General features: G+C 38.8%; 1 protein-coding gene across 1 annotated transcript; it reads left to right on the top strand.

The window, feature by feature from the left end:
* Positions 1-20,594: 20,594 nt before the first annotated feature.
* Positions 20,595-21,125, top strand: LOC113866883. Its single transcript, XM_027501681.1, has one exon. The coding sequence runs from the start codon at positions 20,595-20,597 to the stop codon at positions 21,123-21,125; it is 531 nt and encodes a 176-aa protein (XP_027357482.1).
* The last annotated feature ends 1,501 nt before the right edge of the window (positions 21,126-22,626 follow it).

A 22,626-nucleotide genomic window follows, 5' to 3' on the forward strand; every position in this document is an offset into this window, starting at 1 on the left:
GCCAACGAGTGCTAGGCCGCCAAGAAAAGCGGTAGTGCAAGTGCAGCTCAGAGGCCGGAATCAAGAGGAAGTACGGGGTAGAAGCCGAGCATCCCCGGGAGAGTCTTTGCTATGAGTGGGGTAAAGGCTTCACAGTCAGAGGAGCTAATCCGAGGTAAATGCATTATTAAGGGTCGATTGCTTGATGTGTTGTGTGATTCGGGTGCTACGCACTCTTTTATATCTGTGGACTGTATGAAGAGCCTGAATTTGTATGTGATTGAACTGCCTTGTAATGTTGTGGTGACTACCCCTACAGGTAAGCCGATTGTGACGTCATGGGTGTGTTTGGGGTGCGCAATGATGGTACACAGTAGGGAGTTTGAGGTGGACTTAATTTGTTTACCCCTTTCTTAACTGGATGTAATTCTGGGAATGGATTGGCTTGCTGCCAACCATGTGCTACTGGACTGTAAGGAGAAGACTTTGATCTTCGGTGCGACAATGGCCGAGGTTTCAAGGCTTATGAGCCAGGGAGCATGGGAGAACACGGTAAACGCCAAGGCTTTCATAGTTATGTTCTCAATGGAAGCCAAAAGTGTGGAGGAGCTGGAGTATATTCCGGTGGTGAAAGACTTCTTGGAGATTTTCCCCGAAGATGTTTCTGAGCTACCGCTTGAGAGGGAAATAGAGTTTGCTATTGACCTCATTCCGGGGGCAAGCCCGATTTCTGTAGCACCTTATAGGATGTCACCAGTGGAATTGGCAGAGGTCAAGAACCAAGTAGAAGACCTATTGCAGAAACAGTTTGTGAGACCGAGTATGTCACCGTGGGGAGCACCAGTGCTCTTGGTTAAGAAGAAAGATGGAAGCATGAGAATGTATGTGGATTACCAGCAGCTGAATAAGGTAACAGTCAAGAACAAGTACCCACTTCTGAGGATCGATGATTTGATGGACCAACTAAGGTAGCAGTGTTTTCGAAGACTGATTTAAGATCGGGATACCATCAAATCCAAGAAAAGGATGCATATATACCTAAGACGGCGTTCAGGACGCGGTATGGCCACTATGAGTATTTGGTGATGCCGTTTGGGTTGACCAATGCATCTGCGGTGTTCATGGACTACATCAACAGGATCTTCCACGAGTTTTTGGATAAGTTTGTGGTGGTGTTCATCGACGACATCATAATTTATTCAAAGACTTAGGAAAAGCATGTCGAGCACTTGAGAATTGTCCTGCAAATTCTGAGGGAGAGACAGCTGTATGCAAAATTCTCCAAATGTGAATTCTGGTTGTCGAAAATCCAGTTTCTGAGGCATGTGGTGTCGAAGGAAGGAATCATGGTAGACCTTGCAAAAGTGAAAGTAGTGGCTGAGTGGTCGAGACTGACAAATATAACCGAGATTCACAGTTTTCTAGGATTAGCGGGCTATTATAGGAAATTCATTGAGGAATTCTCTAAGATAGCATTACCCTTAACGAAGTTGACCCGCAAGGGAAAGGAGTTCAAGTGGACCAACGGGTGTGAAGCTAGTTTCTTGAAGCTGAAGATAAGGCTGACTTCGTCGCCAGTGTTAGCACTGCTTAACCCAGAGCGGAAGTTTAATGTGTATTATGATGCATCCGGGCAAGGACTTGCTTGTGTTTTGATGTAAGACGGGCGAGTGATTGCTTATGTCTCAAGACAGTTGAGCCCGTATGAAGTTAACTATCTGACACATGATCTAGAGTTAGCCGCAGTGGTGTTTGCACTTAAGGTATGGAGACATTACCTGTATGGGGCGAGGTTTGAGGTGTTACATAAGGGGAGTTACTCCTAAACCCTAGGTTCTACCCAAATGTGTTTATTAATCTTGAGAGAAAGGGGTTATCTTGTTTTCAAAAGTAAGTCCATAAATTTTTCTTGAAACTATATAAGTTGAAATGAATTTTTGGTATAAAAGAGGTTTTGATCCGTTTAAAATCACTTGAAACAAAGTTTATCTTAAATAGTCACGAGTAAGAATGAGTTACTATATTTTTAATAAGTGTTGAATGGTGAAAAGGTGGAATATGTTGAAATTTAGGCTATAAAATTCTATTAAGACCAAGAGAATGTGATATTTGGCAGTATATTCTAAATTGCACAATTTGGGCTAAGTTCAAGGGTGTTCGACACTCAACATATTGTATGGAATTGTGTGATAATATGCTACTGTTTTGTGAATATGTGCTGAAATGACAGAACATGATGAATGTATTAGAATTGTGATGATATGTGTCTCTCTTGTGATTATATACGTAATTGAGAATCTTTGAAAAAGTATAAAATTGATTATGTGAAGAAAAGAAATTGTGAAATTAAAAATGATGAATGAGATCAAGTATGTGAATTGGAGATTTTATATATTATCAAAAGAAAGGGGAATTGTATGATATGAAAAAGTGATGAATATGTGTGGAGAAAAGAAAAAGAGATATCAATACATGTGTCACAAGTACACCAATTGGTGCGATTATGATATATGCGTTGTAATACACCAACAGGTGAGATTATAACACACATGTTATAGTACATCGATTAGTGTGTTTGCAACATATGTATTAGAGTAGTATAACTTGATGTGTCACTGTTGAGATACTGTATGGATAGTTTAAGGATACACTGAGGGTATAGGGTCTGGAGTTGACTATGGAAATATAAGAGAAATAAGAGTGGTAAATGCGGTTCATTGATGTGTACACGATGTAAAAGTGATATGCATTGACAGGCCTCATACTCATTTCTTAACCGAACTCCTAACTATATCTTTGCTTGGAATGTTGTGAACGCACGCGTTGTAAACGTGTGTGATTTAGCTGACCGTCGACTATCCATGCTGCATAAGCCCTTTGTAACTGAGGAGAGTGCGTTGAGAGTGATTTAGGAGCCCGAGAGTACCATTAATTAATGAGATGTTCAGACTTGAGATGGATAAAGTGGCATGAAGTTATGAATTAGATGATGATGACTAATTAAGTGTGAAATAATATGCATGGGTGACTTTTATTTTGATTAAATAATGAATGATGTATATGAATAATTTTTTTTAGTTAAAACTGTTAAGAATGAAATATGTCTATTTGTTATATGTTGTATTATAAATGTTTCTGCATTATATTTTATTATTTTATCAAATGAGAAGTTTAGTGGGGCGAGTGATACTCACTCTTAAAACATTTTTAGGTAAAGAAGAAGTAGATGAAGGTAGATCTATTCTAGTATCATACTTGTACGGGATTGTGAAGGAAGAAGACTGCTCTGTTAAGATTAATGTAAATTGAGAAATGTAATTATGTTACTGAGTTTCCATTTAGAGTTTACAATATTTTAATAAATCCGTTTGTACATATGATTGAAATTGTACTTAAAATACAGAATAGTTATTTGTTTTAAAATTTAATATGTATCCAGTTTTATTTAGAAATTTCAAGTTCCTAGGAACAGTTTATTAGTACTATGAATAAAATTTATATGAATATGGTTTTAAAATTTGTGAACTTTATTAGTTTATATTTTCATGCTTATGCAACTTTCCAAAAATATTTGGATCTTATAAATTTTCAATAAGTTTTATTCAAAGTATTATGTATATTACTATGGGAATTAGTTGAATTTGGTAGGGATGTTACATAGCTCACATCTTACGAATCTCTTCGTCTTCTCTGTGCTAACAAAGTTAGTCTTTTTCACATTTGTAGATTCTGTCTTTCTTTTTCGTCTTCTTTATGCTAATAACGTTGGTCTCTTTCACATTTGTAGGTACTTAATTTCTCACAGTTTTCTCTATTTTTTTTCTTTTTTTCTCCAATAACAGTGAAGCATTTTACTAATTTGTTCTTATTTTCTCTACTTACTAGTGTTTGGTTCATGCACATGTGAATTATTTGGTTAACATAACATATAAACTCAAGTTTCAACGCACGAGACAAGGAATTAGTTATAATTTGTGATAAAAATGAAGAAATTTCAAATGACATATAAATTCAAATTTAAATTTAACAATAAATTAATTTTCACAAATTTTTTTTTTCAAATTTTAGATTCGCGCTTCATATACGTTCATACTCATACTTTGGAGAACAATTATATGAACCGCTCTCTTAGTAACATTCACTTTGGATAATGGTACTTATTAGGGTAGTTTGAACCGCTCTTTAAAATGATGTGGAATCGCTCTCTAGTGTCTTTTTTGTTGCATTAAGGTGTGAAAAATACTAATTTTGTCAATACAGATTTACTCTCTTAGTTGGTTAGCGAATTCTAAAGTGAAATATGGATATCATGCAAATATACAAAAAGATATACTGGAATTCTCTTATTTTTATTTTGGATGAAATGATCAAACTGAAAATAAAAAAACGCATCAAGACTTGTGCTTTTACCTTTTATGTACGTTGAAAAGGCTACAAGATAGTATTATATGGAAAAGATCTTTTCATTTTTAATGTTGTGATGTTATAACACCTTTAATTTTATGGCCTTTGTATGGAAGAAAATAGGAATTTTGATGCAAGGTATCTCATTGTAGCGAGAAAGAACGTCCAAAAATAGGCTTTCTAATGCTCTCTCGCTATAGCCAGAATCTCTCGTTGTAGCAAAGAGCTCTTGTTGTAGCTAGAATGACAGACAATAAAGAAATATTTTATCTAATTTTTTGCTGCAGCGAGTGAAGGGCTCGTTGTAGCAAGAATCTTTCACCATAACGAGAGTTAGCTCGCTATAGCGAGAATATCATGAGTTAAGGGGTATTTAAGGGCCTTCAACTTAGAAAACTTGGATTACAATCCAAAATCTCGACTTTCCCTCTGCTCTTTTTGATCTCTCACCCTCTCTTCTCAGAAATCCTCCTCAAAACTTCAATCTTCCTTCAAACCTGGGCTTGGGAGCTCAACCATTAAGATATAAGAAACCTTAACCCTTAAGGCGATGTTCTCTACCGAGATGTTGTAACTCTCCCTTAGACCTCTAGGGAAACTCAATCTAAGAGACCCATTTCTGTAACATCCTAAAATCAAAATCTGTACAATGTATATTTTATTCTTAATTTTAAAATAAAACATCAGTTTCGGAATATAATGAACTTATTATAGCAAATTAATAAAATTTTCTTTTTAAGTTTTCATATATAAATGAAAATTTCAAACTTTACATTACTAATATAACAACAATAATGAATATTGTAGAGTAAATAAATATCACAACTAAAAGTTAATATTCTTCATGGGAAATGTAACGCCTAGATTTTGTGATAATATTTTACTGTATTAATATAAATGTATAAATTGATGTATTGAGTGTACATTTGATTGTGTAATGATTTGAATGTAATTATGGCTATGAAGATGCATGAAGATGTGGTTAAAAGATGATGTGGACTTGTGCTTCAGCACGATTGTTGATGGTTGACGTGTGTTTTTGGGCTAGAGTTGTGTGCGTATATAGGTTAAGTGTGTAGTATAGAGCTGTTCTCATTGCCGCAAGAGGAATCTTGCTGTAACGAGAGAGCCCTAGAAGGAAGGCATGAAACTATTGCCTTCTTGCTGTAGTGAGAAAGCGACATTGAGGGGTGCGTTTCTGGGTGCAGTCTCAATGTAGCGAGATTATGCAAAAATTAGGATGCAGTTTCCTTTGAGATTTTTGCTGTAGCGACAAGGGACGTTGCTGCAGCGAGAGTGTCATGACTAAAGGGGTATTTGAAGGGTCTAGGGTTTAGGAAACATATTCCCACTCTTCTCAATTCATCTCCCTTTCGATTCTCTCTATTTCCAAGCCATTCTTACCAATTAAACTACCTCGAAAGCTAGATTATAGCGATAGGGCACTAGGAGAGAAGGATGAAACTGTCACCTTGTCGCTTTAGCGAGAGGTCTCTCGCTGTAGTGACAAAGCCACAGTTTGGGTTGCATTTCTGGGTGCAGTCTCGCTGTAGCGAGAGGGTCTCACCATAGCGAGATTCTGCAGAAACCAAGGTGCAGTTTCGTCTGAGATTTTTGCTGTAGTGAGAGTGTGTCGCTGTAGCGAGAGTGTCACGACCAGAGGGGTTTTAAAAGGGGTTTAGGGATTGGGATTTCATATCCCTATTTCCCTTCCAAATCTCTTCAATTCTCTCGATCCAAAACCCTATTCTACTAATTAAATTGCCTCCAAAGCCGTTCGAGAGCTAGATTGAAGGTTGAATCCGTGTGGAAAACGCTTGGAGGTGAGTTTTAATGGTTAGATTTTTTTTTATCCCCTTTCTTTGTTTTCTCAGTTTCGTTGGGTTCTTATGCAGTTTCTCCATGTGTTTAGGACAAAATCCGTGTGGGGGAGCGTTTCTTGGTGGATTTAGCGTGTGGGTCTTTGATCCGAGGTAAGGCGAGATTCTACCCTATCTCAATGTGTTGTGATTCTTGTGTATTTTGTTGATTATTGCAATATGGCTGAGATAGAGGATAGGGATTATGTGTTTGATGGGATTTGATGTGCAATGTGATGTGTGTTGGAATAGTTAGACCCCGTAGGGGTAATTGTGTGTGATGGAATGCCATTGATTGGTGAATTAACATTATTGTGAATAAATGAGGACTATGTGTCGTGTATTGTTGATAAAATATGGACTGTATGCTGTGTAATATGAATGAATATTGTAATGTGTATGAATGGGGCGTGATTAACCCAGTGTGATATGCTATGAATGGTTCAGCGATACACTGGAGGTGTGGAAGATGAGGACGGTAGAAATACCTTGGGAAAGAGAGTGTGGTGGTGTCACCGACTGTGGGACTGGGTGCACCACGGGCCGCACACTTTCTTCTCGACTAGGTCTCTGACCACTACCTTTGCTGAGCGACCCGTGACTGCCCACGTGGTATCTGTGAGGTGGGGGTAACCGGCGACCATTCATAGTCAAAATCTGTGATCATAGTGCCACAGTGAGCATGGCTGCATGCAGTGACCACACGCGTCTATGAATGTTTTGGTGTTATGAGTGCATCGGTTATGAATGGAAATGTTATGCTTGATAATGCTCTCTGTGATTATATTGTGTGAAGTGTATTAGAAATAATGTGAATTATGTGCAAAGTGAGACTCTATACTTGTTTGTGTGTTTGGTAGTGTAGAGTACTCACCCTTACATTCATTTTCAGGTAATCAAGACGATCAGCACCAGACTCAGTGAAAGGTTTGATGGAACTGCTATAAGGCTTACAATGTTATTTTGAGATTGTTGTATTAGAAATGGTCCTGTAGTATTTATTTGATATAAATTTGTAACCCTTTCCCTATTTCAAAATATTTTATGAAACTTTTATTATTCCGAATTTGTGAAATTATTATCTATTCGAAATTAAAATTTAGGTGTTACATTTTAGGAATGAAATTTGTGTGGGGAATGTTTTCTACCGTTAGATTGTGTTGGGTCTTCAATTTGAGGTAAAAGAGACTCTACCCTATCTCATTTTGTTAGATTTCATTTATTTTGCTATGTGTGACCATGTGATTGAGATAGGATCTTGAAATATGTATGTTTTGATAGAAATTCCATTTTAGATATGACGAAATGAACATTGAATGATGAATGGTTCAGCAATACATTGGAGGTGTGGAAGATAGGGACGGTAGAAATACCTTGGGGAAGAGAGAGTGGTGATGACACCAACAGTGAGCGTGGGTACACCACCGGCCACACACTCTCCTCCTGACTAGACCTTTGACCAACATCTTTGCCGAGCGACTCGTGACCGTCCACGTGGTATCCGTGAGGCGGGATTAATCGACGACCATCCATGGTGTGAAACTATGATCACAGTGCCACAGTGAGCGTGGCGACGTGCAGTGAGCGCATGTGTGTGAATGTTATTTGTGTTGTGAGTGCACCATTGTGATTGAAATGAAATGCTTGCAAGTGTTGCTTGTGATTGACTATAATTAAGTAGGATACGTGAGAAATATATGTAGAGTGCATAAGGTGAGTCTCTATGTTTGTGTGTGTTGGATAGTGTAGAGTACTCACCCTTACATTTATTTTTCAGGTAACCAAGACGATCAGTGAAGGAATGGATGATACTACTATAGGGCTTAGATTTTATTTTGAAAATATGAGATCCTGTAACAGTTACTTGGTCAAAATTTGTAAACCCTTATTATTTTGAAATACTTTGTCAAAGCTATGCGTGGGAAAGTCTATTTGAAATAAAAATTTTATTATTCTCATTTGTGAAATTTATTATTTTCAAATTAAATTTAAAGTGTTACAGGAAACCTAAATATACATTACATGTGTCAACATAAAATTACAACCGTTTGTCAAAATATATAGGACTTAGAACAATATTTACATTACCAAATATTTACATCAAATAAGCAAATATAAGTCCTAGAGCAGTTTTTCCCATAACCAAACACTAAAGACCAATCTTAGTTATCAACCTTATGCCAGCTCTCTATCTCGGCTAAATCTTCTGAATCCAGATCCTCGTTTGATCCCAGGTAGCGATCGCCAGAATTAGCTCTGACCTCTACCAGTGACACGGTCAAATGTCCTTCCGAGATAGTCGTGGTTGTGATAAGTGAATAGATAGGTGAGGGCTACTGGAGTCCTAACTGTACCTCTATACATACATACATACATACATATATATATAGGGTCTGATGTATTCTACTCCAAGGAAAATCAAATAGGATACTACAAAATAAATCTATTTCTAACATAACAAAAGTCCTAGGTTCATTTTCAACAAGAACAATAAAATTAAAATAACATAGTCTTTGATATTCATTAAATACATTATTTAACCTATTATGTAGTAATATATCTATTAGTCTAACTCTTCCCTGAGGCTCCGTCATCCTTAGTTCCTGAAAATATTAGTAAGGATGAGCGTCTATTCTATCCTTCACAAAATATTTATCATAGAATCATACTTTATAATGTAAATAGAATACATTCAATCTCACATATTCATATTACAAGCATATTCACATCACACATAATTCGATTATTCATTATCCATTATCCGTTCTCTTATTCTAAATACACACTCCTAATGCACTGTGATCATAGATATCGATGCCTCTAGCATTTTTTGAGGTCTTACTCAACTAGGTAAATAATCGCCAGTTAGCCCATGCACACGGATACAACATGTACAATAATCGGGCCCCTTAGCAAAGTCATAGTTAAGAGTCTAGTTAGGAAACAAGTGCGAGGCCATATAACACATTCGCTCACAGAAAGAGTGTGTACACATACGCGAATGTCGCTCATCACCCTACCTTTCCCTCATATTTTCATCGACTCTGAACTCTATATCCCTAATGTATCTCTGTAACGATTACACTAGATCCAATCCATATCCGACTCTTAGGTCATTCTCAGAGTTATTCTCTTTGTCATTCATAAGATCGTGCTTAGTATAGCACTTCCAGACTAATTCAATTCTACTCGTACACTTATTGATATAATTACAACTATTAAATCCTTTTATATTAATATAATTCCAACATATCATTTTACTGAAATATATTCATAAAATCTCATAATGACCACCCAGCAAGTTCAGTAACATTTCACATCAAGTATTCATCACATATTGCATATACCAATCATTTAGTCTAACAACCAATCAATCCAAACAATCAAACAAACATCTTCTCATTCATTATTCACACAATAAATGTCTCAACTACATATTCTCATAAGAGGTTCATGTAACAATGCTCTATGAGCACAAAATAAATATTGTAATATAATGATAAAATAGAGCCCTCCTTACCTCAAAGATGCTTTCACAAAGAAATAATGAGAAGGATCAACAATCAACTATGGAAGTTCTCCTAAATACCAAGAGATATCCACAAGGAACAAAAACAAGAAAAACAATCGGAGAAAATCAAGTTTAATCCGAAGAAACTTACTTAGAGTCACTTAGTGTAACATCCTTCTTTTAATATATAAATAATTTGCATTTATAACTTATATTGTTAAAACATGATTAGGAAAAAAATTGATAAAAACTTGTATATTTGGAATAAATGGTACAATATGAAAATACGAATTAATAAACTTTACGAATTTACAATATTTCTCCTTAGAAGATTTCCACTATCAATAAATAAAATACATAAGTGATTTTATTACATTAAATCAAATTTATCTGAGCAGTTTCTTTCCCACAATCCCTGCCAAGTATGACCCTAGAACGGATCAACCATCTCTGTTTCTTCTCTTTCATTACCTGAAAATAATCAGTAAGGGTGAGTACTTCCGCCCCACTAAGTTCCTTTTAATATAAATTAATTACCAGTAATTAGAGTTATAACCTAATATCCTATTCTAATTCATTATTAACAGGGTATAGTCCATATTTACATTCATCACATCCAAATACATACAATCATACAATCATCCATCAGGGCACATACCACAATTCACTCATCATACGTGCATTTCTATATTGACCTATATGTTATTATACATTTGTCATATCATTTCAATTCATATGTCACAATACATATGTCCCAGTGACACCCGTCGATGTACTACAACACACGTATCATAACAACATAAATCGATCTGCTACGATATATATATATATATATGTATATATATATATATATAATAATCATACATATTCTATATCATATCCCATCTATAACACTTTTCATCATAATCGCCCCTGGGATCTCTTGAGGACTTTCTAGCATAGATAGCTGCTCGTTGGCCACAACATCACGGATACACATATGCTGCCCTGGCCCTTTTTAGCAAAGGTATAGTCAGGAGCTTCGTCGGGAGATGGGGGTGTGGCCTGTGAATGTTTATTTTCAATAGTTTATTGTGCACCCTTTTCATTGTTAACATTCACCATCCTCATTTCCCTAAGATTTCAAAAATTTTCTCCTTAACTCTATACCCCCAGTGTATCGCTGTACTATCTATACTCATTCTCTTTCTCATTCTCAACATTTCTCATTTCACATTCTTTATATCAATCAGCATGTTATAATTCATGAGTCACAATTTATATAAATTCATGGATTACAATATATATGATAATACACCTTTTCAATGTGCTATAATTTATATCATAATCACTTCGTTTCAAGTTACGTGGACTCATGCATTATAATCACGCCTCATATTTTTTCTCAATCATATTCTCATTTCTCATTCATACATCACATGCTTTCACTTTCATTCAACACTTCATTCATTTCTATAATTCTACTTATATTGCATACATTTCAATCATCACTTTATACCTATACATATTGTATTATACCAGTTCAACATATAAAGTGGTCATACAAAGTCATATCACGCAACCAACACAATACATCAAACTTATCACAGAGACTACCACACAATGTCGCACCATAGATGCAATACAAAGCGCTGAAGGTCGGACACCTTCAGACTCAACCCAACTCGTACTATCTCAAGGTAGTCTCCTAACCTAGAGTTCATTATTGTATATTTTCTATTACTTAATCCATATACATTCTCTAAGAACTCGATTTCATTTCTTTTGTCCTTTTGATATAGCAACTATAGATCTTAATGCAAATACCACTGTTGTCAATTCTAATCATATACTAGATGTTTTCTTTCACATGGTCATACATGCCTAATGCATAAAAAATTTTCCTCCCATCATTCTAACTTTTAAATAAAACTTACTCCCATTAAGCCAACTCAACTAGTGATGTCATCCGTCAAGAAATCAGAAGAAACACATCACCCTATTGAAGAAATTTAGAAAATTAAGCCAAAGGCACAAAAAGCATGAAGTTGAAGAAAAGACAGCTTCTGGAGGTCTCTCACTGCAGTAATAATTCCTAATTTTAGAAGGGTGGTTTTGTGCTCCTCTCACTACAGCAAAATTTTTTACTGTAGCGAGAATGTTATCTCTCATTGCAACGAGAAACAAGTAGAACAACCTAATTTTGCCTTTATTTCTTGCTACAGCAAGAGGGTGTCACTGTAACAAGAGAAGCTTCTTCTAGACCTCTCGCTGTAGCAAGAGAAGCTTCATCTAGAATGGTATAAAACATGACTTTTGTGTTTTTGAAAGAGGTTACTGTTGTCACGCCCCAAATTTTGAAAAATTAATTATTGTTACTTATATAAATCTAAATGCATATATATATGTATGTATGTGTGGATGTATGATTCACTGGATTGAACTGGTTGGGCTGAAAATGGGCTAAGTGCTTAAGTGCAAGGTGTAAATACTGGGCTGTCCTCACTACAACAAGAGGATTCTCGCTGTAGCGAGAGGGCCCTAAGAGGAAGGACCAAAACTGTTGCCTTTTCGCTGTAGCGAGAGACATCTCGCTGTAGCGACAGAGTGAAAGTTTGGAGTGCATTTTTGGGTGCAGTCTCGCTGTAGCGAAAGGGTCTCGTTGTAGCAAGATTCTGTAGAAACCAAGGTGTAGTTTCGTCTTAGATTTTCGCTGTGGCAACAGAGGGCGTGGCTACAGCGAGAGATGCCTCGCTGCAGCGAGAATTTCTTGTTGTAGAGAGAGTGATGCGATCTGAGGGGTTTTAAAAGAGGATTTAGGGTTTGAGAAGTTATTTCTCAAAATCCTTTCGAAACCCTCGACCTAGAACCCTTTTTTACCGATTAATTGCCTCCAAAGCCGTTCGAGAGCTTGATTGAAGGTTGAATCTGTGTGGGGAATGCTTGGAGGTGAGTTTTAATGATTAGAGTTTCTGTTTTATTCCCTTTTTCTGTTTTTACAGTTTCCTTAAGTTCTCATGGAGTTTCTCCATGTGTTTAGGATGAAATCCGTGAGGGGGGACACTTCTTGGTGGATTTAGCGTGTGGGTCTGCAATCCTAGGTAAGGGGCGACTCTATCCTACTCTATTATGTGTGATTTGCTGTTAATTGTTGAATATTGTGATGTAATTGAGTTAGAGGGTAGAAAATTATTGAGAAATGTGATGAGGTCCATATGCCGTGAGATGTGAATATTGTGTGTTTACCCGAAATTGATGAATGTAAATTGTATGCTAGATGTTGCATGATAGAATGAATATTGTGAACAAATGTGGGCCTGAGGGCCATGTAATAAAGATGAATGTAACGCCCCGAGTTTTGTATTATTATTAATTAATCGTATATTTATATATATATATATATATATATATATATTGTGTGTGTTTGTATATTGATGGTGGCTGGTGTAAATGTGAAAAAGTGTGGGTGTGGAGATGTGTGCGTATATGTGCATATAAGCCTGTATGAGTTGGGTGTTGGCTGAAATAGGACTGGGAGGAAACAGGTTAAGTGGGCATTCTCGCTGTAGCAAGATGTCATTGGTAGAAAAGCATTCGACTGTCGCCTTCTCGCTGTAGCGAGAGATGTCTCGCTGTAGCGACAGAGCGACGATTTAGGGTGCATTTCTGGGTACAGTCTCGTTGTAGCGAGGTTCTGCAGAAACCAGAATGCAGTTTTCTCTGGTTTTTTCGCTGTAGCGAGAGTGTCGCGACCAGAGGGGTATTTGAAGGGTTAGGGTTCGAGGAGAGGGTTATTTTTCATGATTTCCCTCTCTCTCCTCTATGGTTCTCTCTACCTAAGCCTATTCTGACCGTTTGGGACCCCTCCAAGACCGATTGGAAGCTAGATTAAGGATTGGGGAAGTGTTTGGAGCTCTTGGAGGTAAGTTCTATGGTTAGGGTTTCAGTTTTCATCCCTCTCTTCATTTTCTGAGGTTTTCCCTAAGTTTCCTTGGGATTTCTATGTGCTTTAGGGATGAAATCTGTGTGGGGAGGCGATTCCATCAACATTTCATGTCGGGCCTTCGTTATTGAGGTAAGGGGAGGACTTTACTGTAGTTGTTTTGTTAGATATAAGTTGATTTGGATGAATATGGTAATGTGGTAAGAAATAGGAAGTGAAATTATGTGTTTTTGATGAATTATACGCACTAGGCTGAGTCTAGAGGTGCCTGACCTCCGGCACGTTGTATGTTTTGTGTGAATTAGTGTGGTAAAATTGTGAATGAATAGATTGTAGTGTAGAATGATTGAATGTCGTGTGGATTATGGATGTTGGATGTGCCATTGAGTGATGTAATTGTGTTAGTTGCCTTTGATTTAAATTCGAATAATGTGAATGGTTGAAAATGAGTGTGGATGGCATGTTGAATGAATGATAATGTGTTTGGGTGTTGGAATTATGAATGGTTCAGAGATACACTGGGAGTGTGGAAGATGGGGGCGGTAGTAATACCTTGGAGAAGACAGGGTGGTGGTGACACCAACAGTGAGCGTGGGTGCACCACAGGCCACACACTCTCCTCCTGACTCGGCCTCTAACTAACACCTTTGCCTGGAGGGCTCAATATCGCAAATGTTGTATCCATGGAGTGGGAGCTATTAGGGCGACCATCAATAGCATAACTGAGTAAGTCCCTGAGGTTGAAGGCGTCAGGAATATGTGATCACAATGCCACAGTGAGCGTGGCTACATGCAGTGAGCGCACGTATGTTTGTGTAAATGCATAAGTTTGTAATTGGTTATTAGTGCAGTGAGTGCAGCTGCTTGTGATTGTTGTGTGTGCCTTGAGTAAGATAGTTCAGGTGAGTCTTACGCCTATTTGTGTGCTTATGCTATAGTATAAAGACTCACCTTACGCTTATTTTTCAGGTAACTAAGACGATCAGCACTGGGCCCCTTGAAGGAAGGATGGATGATACTGCTATAGGACTTAGAAATTTATTTTGAAAGCTTTAATGTATATTTGAGTCTTGTAGCAAGCTATGAAACGAACTTGTAATCATCTTCTATGAAGAATCATTTTGTGAAATTGAGTTTTTGAACTACTGCTTGAATGAAAATTTCTATTTTGTTAATATTTTTACGAAATTCATTTTATTTAGAAATTATAATTATAAGGTGTTACAATGATTATTGGCTATGTGCCATGTAATATGAAGTGAATGTGGGCCTAGTGCCGTGTATTCAAATGCAAGGTGGGTTAGGTGCCGTGTGTAAGCGTGATTATTGCATGCGTGAATAGAATATGTGTGAATGGGCGTGTTAGCGCCATTCTAATGTGTTGTGAATGGTTCAACGATACACTGGGGGTGTGGAAGATGAGGACGGTAGAGATACCTTGGGGAAGAAGGAGTGGTGGTGACACCGACTGTGGAATGGGTGCATCACAGGCCACTCTCTCTCTTCCTGACTAGACCTCTGACGACTACTTTTGTTGAGCGACCCGTGACTGCCCACGTGGTATCCGTGAGGCGGGGGTAACCGGCGACCATTCATGGTGTAAATTTGTGATCACAGTGCCACAGTGAATGTGGCTGGCGTGCATATGCACGGGTTTATGAATTATACTTATAGATGTGAAATGTTGTTGATGCTATGAGTGCATCGGTGTTAAATTTACATGAGTTGTGTGATAATGCTGCCTGTGATTGTATTTGTTTAATGTATTGGAAATGTGCTAGAGGTGAGACTCTATGTTGACTGTTTGTTTTTGGGTAGTGTAAAGTACTCACCCTTACATTCATTTTTCAGGTAATCAAGACAATTAGCACTAGACTCAGTGAAGGAGTGGATGGAACTGCTATAGGACTTAGGATATTATTTTGAAAACTGTTGCATTTGAATAAGTCCTGTAGCAACTGTTTGATGTAATTTGTAATCCCCTTTCTTTATTTGAAATGTTTGATGAAACTCAGTGACCACAAGAGCCTAAAGTATCCGTTTGATCAGAGGGAATTGAACATGAGGTAGAGGAGGTGGATGGAATTCCTCAAGGACTACGACTTCACATTGTTTTACCATCCTGGCAAGGCAAATGTGGTAGCTGATGCCTTGAGCCGGAAATCGTTGCACGTGGTAGTAATGATGGTGAAAGAAATGGAGTTAATTGAGGAATTTCGGGACATGAATTTGGCCATGGAAGTAAGGTTGGGGAGTCTATATCTCAGGACGACAATGATTCACAATGATCTTCTGGTGTACGTCCGAGATTCTCAGCAAGGAGATGCTTTCCTGTAAGACGTGATGAGGCAAAAGGGTGAAGGTAAGAACTTGGAGTTCCACTATGATAAGAACGGAGTGATTAAGTTTCAGAACCGAGTATGTATTCCCCAAGTAGACGAACTAAACGATTAATACTTGAGGAGGCGAATAAGAGCAGAATGAGTTTCCATCCTGGTGTAACTAAAATGTATCAGAACCTTCGGAAGAGTTTTTGATGGAATGGAATGAAGAGAGATGTGGCCGAATACGTAGCTAAATGTTTAACTTGCCAGAAAGTGAAGGTAGAACACCAGAGTCCACCTGGATTGATGCAACTGTTGGTGATCCCTGAGTGGAAATGGGATAGCATTTCTATGGATTTCCTTTTTGGATTGCCAGGAACCAAGAATAACCATGACGCTATTTGGGTGATAGTGGACAGGTTGACTAAAGCCGCACTGTTTGATGCAGAACTGTACGTGAGGGAGATAGTCAGGCTGCATGGAGTGCCGACTAGTATAGTGTCGGATAGAGACCCGAGATTTACCTCAAGATTTTGGGAGAGCCTACAGAGGGTGATGGGCACTAAGTTGAAGCTCAGTTTGGCGTATCATCTGCAAACTGACGGCCAAGCCGAGCGGACTATCCAGTCTCTAGAAGACTTGTTAAGAGCTTGTATGCTCGAGCAACAAGGGACTTGGGAGGAATATTTACCATTAGTGGAGTTCACGTATAATAACAGTTATCATGCTAGTATTAGGATGGCACCGTTCAAGGCTTTGTATGGGCGAAGGTGCAAGACTCCATTATGTAGAAACAGATTGAACAGATCAAAAGGATCAAAGAGAAAATGAAGGTTGCACAGGATAGGCAAAAGAGCTACTACGATAAGAGGAGGAAACCCTTGGAGTTTCAGGTGGGTGACCACGTATTTTTGAAGATCTCACCTGTGACGGGAGTTGGGAGAGCTCTGAAATCTCAGAAGCTATCTCCTAAATTTATTAGGCCATTTGAAGTGCTGACTAGGATTAGTCCTGCAGCATACTAGATAGCATTGCCTCTGAACCTCTCAAATCTACATCCGGTGTTCCACGTGTCACAACTCAGGCAGTATGTGTTGGATCCTTCTCACGTGATTAACATCGACCCGATTCAAGTGAGGGAGGATTTGTCGTATGAGGTATACCCAGTGAGTATTGCAGATCATCGTATTAAGCAATTGAGGGGCAAGGAAATCTCATTGGTGAAGGTGATATGGAACTCAAGTGACGAAGGAGATGCCACATAGGAGACGGAGAGCCGAATGAGAGAGTTATATCCACACTTGTTTATGTAGTTTGGTTGAATTTTGGGGATGAAATTCCTTAAAGGAGGGGAGAGTTGTAATGCCCCAAGTTTTGTATTATTAATTAATCGTGTATTTATATATATCTTTATATTTTTATTTTGTTGTGTGATGATTGATTTGATGGTGATATGGGTGTAAGGATGTGCCTTAGTTTAATAGGAATGTGTGTGTGAATACTGATATATGCAAATGTATGTATATGTACATGTGTGTGTGATTGGAATTTGGATTGAAAGACATAGGTTAAGTCCTGGTGCAGGGCATTGTCGTTGTGGTGAGAGGTCCTTGGGAGGAAGGTATACGACTGTCGCCTTCTCGCTGTAGCGAGAGACGTCTCGCTGTAGCGACAGAGCGATAGTTTAGGGTGCATTTCTGGGTGCAGTCTCGCTGTAGCGAGAAGGTCTTGCTGTAGCGAGATTCTGCAGAAACCAGAGTGTAGTTTTCTCTGATTTTTTCATTGTAGCGAGAGGGCGTGTCGCTGCAGCGAGGTCCCCTCGCTGTAGCGAGCATGTCGCAACCAGAAGGGTATTTGAAGGGGATAGGGCTCGAAGAGTGGGGCATTTTCATGATTTTTCCCTTCCTTCTTCCACGATTCTCTCCACCCAGCCTATTCCGACTATTTGGGACCCCTCCAAGACCGATTGGAAGCTAGATTGAGGATTGGGGAAGTGTTTGGAGCTCTTGAAGGTAAGTTCTATGGTTAGGGTTTCATTTTTCGTCCCTCTCCTTCATTTTCTGAGGTTTTCCCTAAGTTTCCTTGGGATTTCTATGTGTTTTAGGGACAAAATTCGTGTGGGGAGACGATTCCATCAACATTTCGTGTCGGGTCTTCATTTTTGAGGTAAGGGGAGTACTTTAGTTATCTTTGTTAGGAATGAGTTTATTTGAATGAATATAATAATGTTTAGAAATAGGAGATGAGGTTATGTGTATTGATGAATTGTATGAATTGGGTTGAGTCCGGAGGTGTCCGACCTCCGGCATATTGTGTGAAATTGAGTCTTGTGCTTGTGTTGGTTGCCATTGGATGCAAGGAAATGATGTGTGTATGATAGAAATGTGATTGTGAATAAGTTGAGCATGATGTGTGACGATTGTGATGAAATGGTTGGTTGTAATATGAATGAAATTGTGTCGACATGCTCTTGATTGTAATTTGAATAATGTGAATGGTTGAAAATGAGTGTGGATGGTATATTGAATGAATAATGATGTGTTTGGGTGTTGGAACTATGAATGGTTCAAAGATACACTGGGGGTGTAGAAGATAGGGGCGGTAGTAATACCTTGGGGAAGAGAGGGTGGTGGTGACACTAACAGTGAGCGTCAGTGCACCACAGGCCACACACTCTCCTCCTGACTCGGCCTCTGACTAACACCTTTGCCTGGGGGGCTCAATACCGCACATGTTGTATCCGTGGAGCGGGAGCTATTCGGGCGACCATCCATAGCATAACTGAGTAAGTCCCTAAGGTTGAGGGCATCAGGAATCTATGATCACAGTGTCACAGTGAGCGTGGCTATGTGCAGTGAGCGCACGGGTGTTGTGTAAATATATGTATTTGTAATTAGTTGTCGGTGCAATGAGCACATCTGCCTGTGATTGTTGTGTGTGTCTTGAGTGAGATAGTTCAGGTGAGTCTTATGCTTATTTGTGTGTTTATGCTAGAGTAGAGGACTCATCCTTATGCTTATTTTTCAGGTAACCAAGACGATCAGCACTAGGCCCCTGAAGGAAGGATGGATGACACTGCTATAGGACTTAGAAGTTTGTTTTAAAAATTTAATGTAAATTTGAGTCCTGTAGCAAGCTATGAAACGAACTTGTAATCATTTCCTATTCAGAACCATTTTACGAAATTGAGTTTTTGAACTACTGTTTGAATGAAAACTTCTATTTTGTTAACATTTTTATGAAATTCATTTTATTTAGAAATTATAATTATAAGGTGTTACAATTTGGTATCAGAGCAGTTCATCCAATCGGACTGGGGTAACGGGCTGAAGCGTCTAAGATAAGTGTTAATTGTTTTGATTACCTGATTTATAAGTGTTGTAATTAATCTGATATATTGGAATGTGTTTGCTGATTATGAATAGCTAGAAAGAGCATGGCTAATAGAGGTAGAGGTAGAGGTAGAGGAGCTCGGGACACCGAGGATCCTATGGAACTCATAGCTCAAATGTTGGAGGCCTTGGTGCACAACCAAGGTGGAGAACCGGTAGAGTACAGAGGGTTGTCTGCCTTTACTAGGCATGACCCTCCAAAGTTTGAAGGGGGATTTAATCTGAAGGAGCCCAAAGGTGGGTGGCGGATGTGGAGAAAGTATTAAGTGCTATAGGGTGTCATGAGGAGCACAAAGTCTCCTACACCACCTACTTGTTGTGTGGAGAGGCTGAAGATTAGTGGAGATTTGCTAACCAAACCTTACCACAAGAAGATGGCTACATACAGTGGGAGGCCTTCAAGACCGTTTTCTTGGGGAACTACTTTCCTCGGGACCTGAAGAAGTAGAAAGCCAGATTGTTCCTTGAACTGAGACAAGGGAGCATGATTGTAAGGGAGTATGCTGTAAAGTTTCAAGAGTTAATGAAGTATTGGCCCCAGTACCAGCACGGGGATGGAGAAGAAGACCTATGTTCTCTGTTTGAGCATAGGCTGAGGCCAGACATTAGGGCTGCGGTCAGTGTATTCCAACTGACAGACTTACCCATCTTGGTGAGTAAGAGCAGAATTTTTGAGGCCAACTCAGAGGGCAAGACTATGGACACTAGGGGGAGTGGTTCAATGAGGCATGATAGAAGACCCCCAAGATTTTCGAAGGGACCGTATTCAGGCTTAAGCAAGTCTCACTCTAGAGAAAGTTCATCCCAAGAGAAGAGTAGCAGTGGGAGTGGTTCTGGCACTAGCTCATTCAAAGGGCCGATGAAGTGTTTCCGATGTAGAGGGCCACACATGCTGAGGGATTGTCCACATCCAAAAACGAACTGCAGGAATTGTGGGAAGTTGGGGCATACCGCGAATGTGTGCTGGTCTCCAGAGGAAGTACTGGGCTGAGCACTGGGCCGAAGCCGAGCATACCGGGGAGAGTCTTTGCTATGAGCGGGGCAGAGGCATCACAGTTAGAGGAGCTGATTTGAGGTAAATGTGTTATTAAGGGCAGACTACTTGATGTATTGTTTGACTCAGGTGCTGCGCACTCCTTTATTTCTTTGGAATGTGTAAAGAATCTAAACTTGTGTGTGACGGAACTGCCGTGTAAAGTTAAGATGACTATCCCTATGGGTAAGTCGGTTGTGACGTCGTGGGTATGCTTGGGATGTGCAACCATGGTGCATGGTAGGGAGTTTGAGGTAGACTTGATTTGTTTGCCTCTTTCTCAATTAGATGTAATTTTGGGGATGGATTGGCTAGCCGCCAACCATGTGTTATTGGACTGTAGAGAAAAGATGTTGATCTTTGGTGCATCAATGTTAGAAGTTCTGAGACTTTTGAGCCATGGAATATGGGAAAATGCAGTGAAGGCCAAGGCCTTCATGGTCATGTTTTCATTGGAGGTCGAGAGTGCAGTGGAACTGGAGTGTATACCGGTAGTGAGAGAGTTCTTGGAAGTGTTTCCAGAAGATGTTTCTGAGTTACCGCCCAAAAGAGAGATAGAGTTTACTATTGATCTCATTCCGGGAGCAAGTCCAATTTCTGTGGCACCTTATAGGATGTCACCGGTGGAGCTAGCAGAAGTTAAGAAGCAAGTGGAGGACTTATTACAGAAGAGGTTTGTCCGATCAAGTGTGTCACCATAGGGAGCGCCAGTGTTATTAGTAAAGAAGAAGGACGGCAGTATGAGAATGTGTGTGGACTACCGACAACTAAACAAGGTCACAATTAAGAACAAGTACCCATTGCCGAGGATTGACGATTTGATGGATCAGTCGAGGGGAGCTGCAGTGTTCTCGAAGATTGACTTGAGATTGGGATACCACCAGATTCGAGTGAAGAATGAGGATGTTCCTAAGACGGCATTCAGGACGCGGTATGGTCACTATGAGTACTTGGTGATGCCGTTTGGAGTGACTAATGCGCCTGCGGTGTTCATGGACTACATGAACCAAATATTCCATGAGTTTTTGGATAAATTTGTGGTGGTATTCGTCAACAACATCCTAATTTATTCTAAGACTCAGGAAGAGCATGCTGAACACCTAAGGACTGTTTTGCAAATTCTGAAGGAGAGACAGTTGTTGTTCACAATCTAACACTAGCAAGTGCACTAGGATTGCAGCAAGTAATGAGTAAAATTAAGATCCAAATATCGTCTCCACAGGGAATTTAGATTTCAAGTACCACTTCATAGAATTATAACCATTTGAGCTATACGAACTTGGAAGAAGAGTTGTAACATATAATAACAGCAAACCAGAACAATTAGGAGTAAAAGAAACTTGCAGAAACAGAACAATGAACAAACAATTATGTGATAACAGAGAGAGAAACCATAGCTAGGGAATTGCTTCACTAAAACTCCAATGTTTAATCAATAAAGTTCTAAATTAGCAAGCAATTGGAAATAATGACAATCAGTTTCACGTTATATTGTTCAGAGGTTAATTCCTTAACTCAGTAAACCTAACATTCAATTAAACCATTCTAATTCTTTAGATCTGATTCAATTCAATATTGCTTTAAGTGTAAGAAACTAGAAGATTGCAAGATCAAAGCCTCTTATCCCTAAGAAAACTATAATCTCGGTGATTGATTCAGATCTGAAGAATAAATTCAATTTCCATTGACAAGAGTTCCTCTGAAATTAGTTAATCAAATTTCCATTCAATTAATACGTAAAGTGCAGAATCAACCACTCAATCTATTCCAAAGCTTGAAATTCAGATCCAAATCAATTCAACATGTTCCTTTCAGATCTACAATTCCTAACTATGAAGAAATTACACAGCCATGACAGCAGAGAAAGAAAAAGAAAGAGAAGAAGAGAAGAAGAAACTCAGAATCGCCATGGAAGCTTGCTTCACTCCAATTCCTCTTCGTGAAGCTCCTCTCTCTCACTTCCTCTAACGAAAATCTAACTAACAAAACTGAAAATAAACAGAATTTCCTAATTCTAGAACGTTTCTGATATTTATAAAATTGTCCAGATTTGCGCGTCATCACTTTTATGAGAAATAGTAGCTACGTAGAAGGTTTATGGTTGCGCGTTAACACTTTTATGAGAAAAAGTGGCCACGCGAAACTTTCCTGATATTGAGAGCTCTCTGGAACTATCACTCTTGCTGCAACGCAGAGCTCAAG

Source organism: Abrus precatorius, unplaced genomic scaffold, assembly GCF_003935025.1.
Source record: "Abrus precatorius isolate BTA unplaced genomic scaffold, Abrus_2018 Scaffold5, whole genome shotgun sequence".
Taxonomy (NCBI): Eukaryota; Viridiplantae; Streptophyta; class Magnoliopsida; order Fabales; family Fabaceae; genus Abrus; species Abrus precatorius.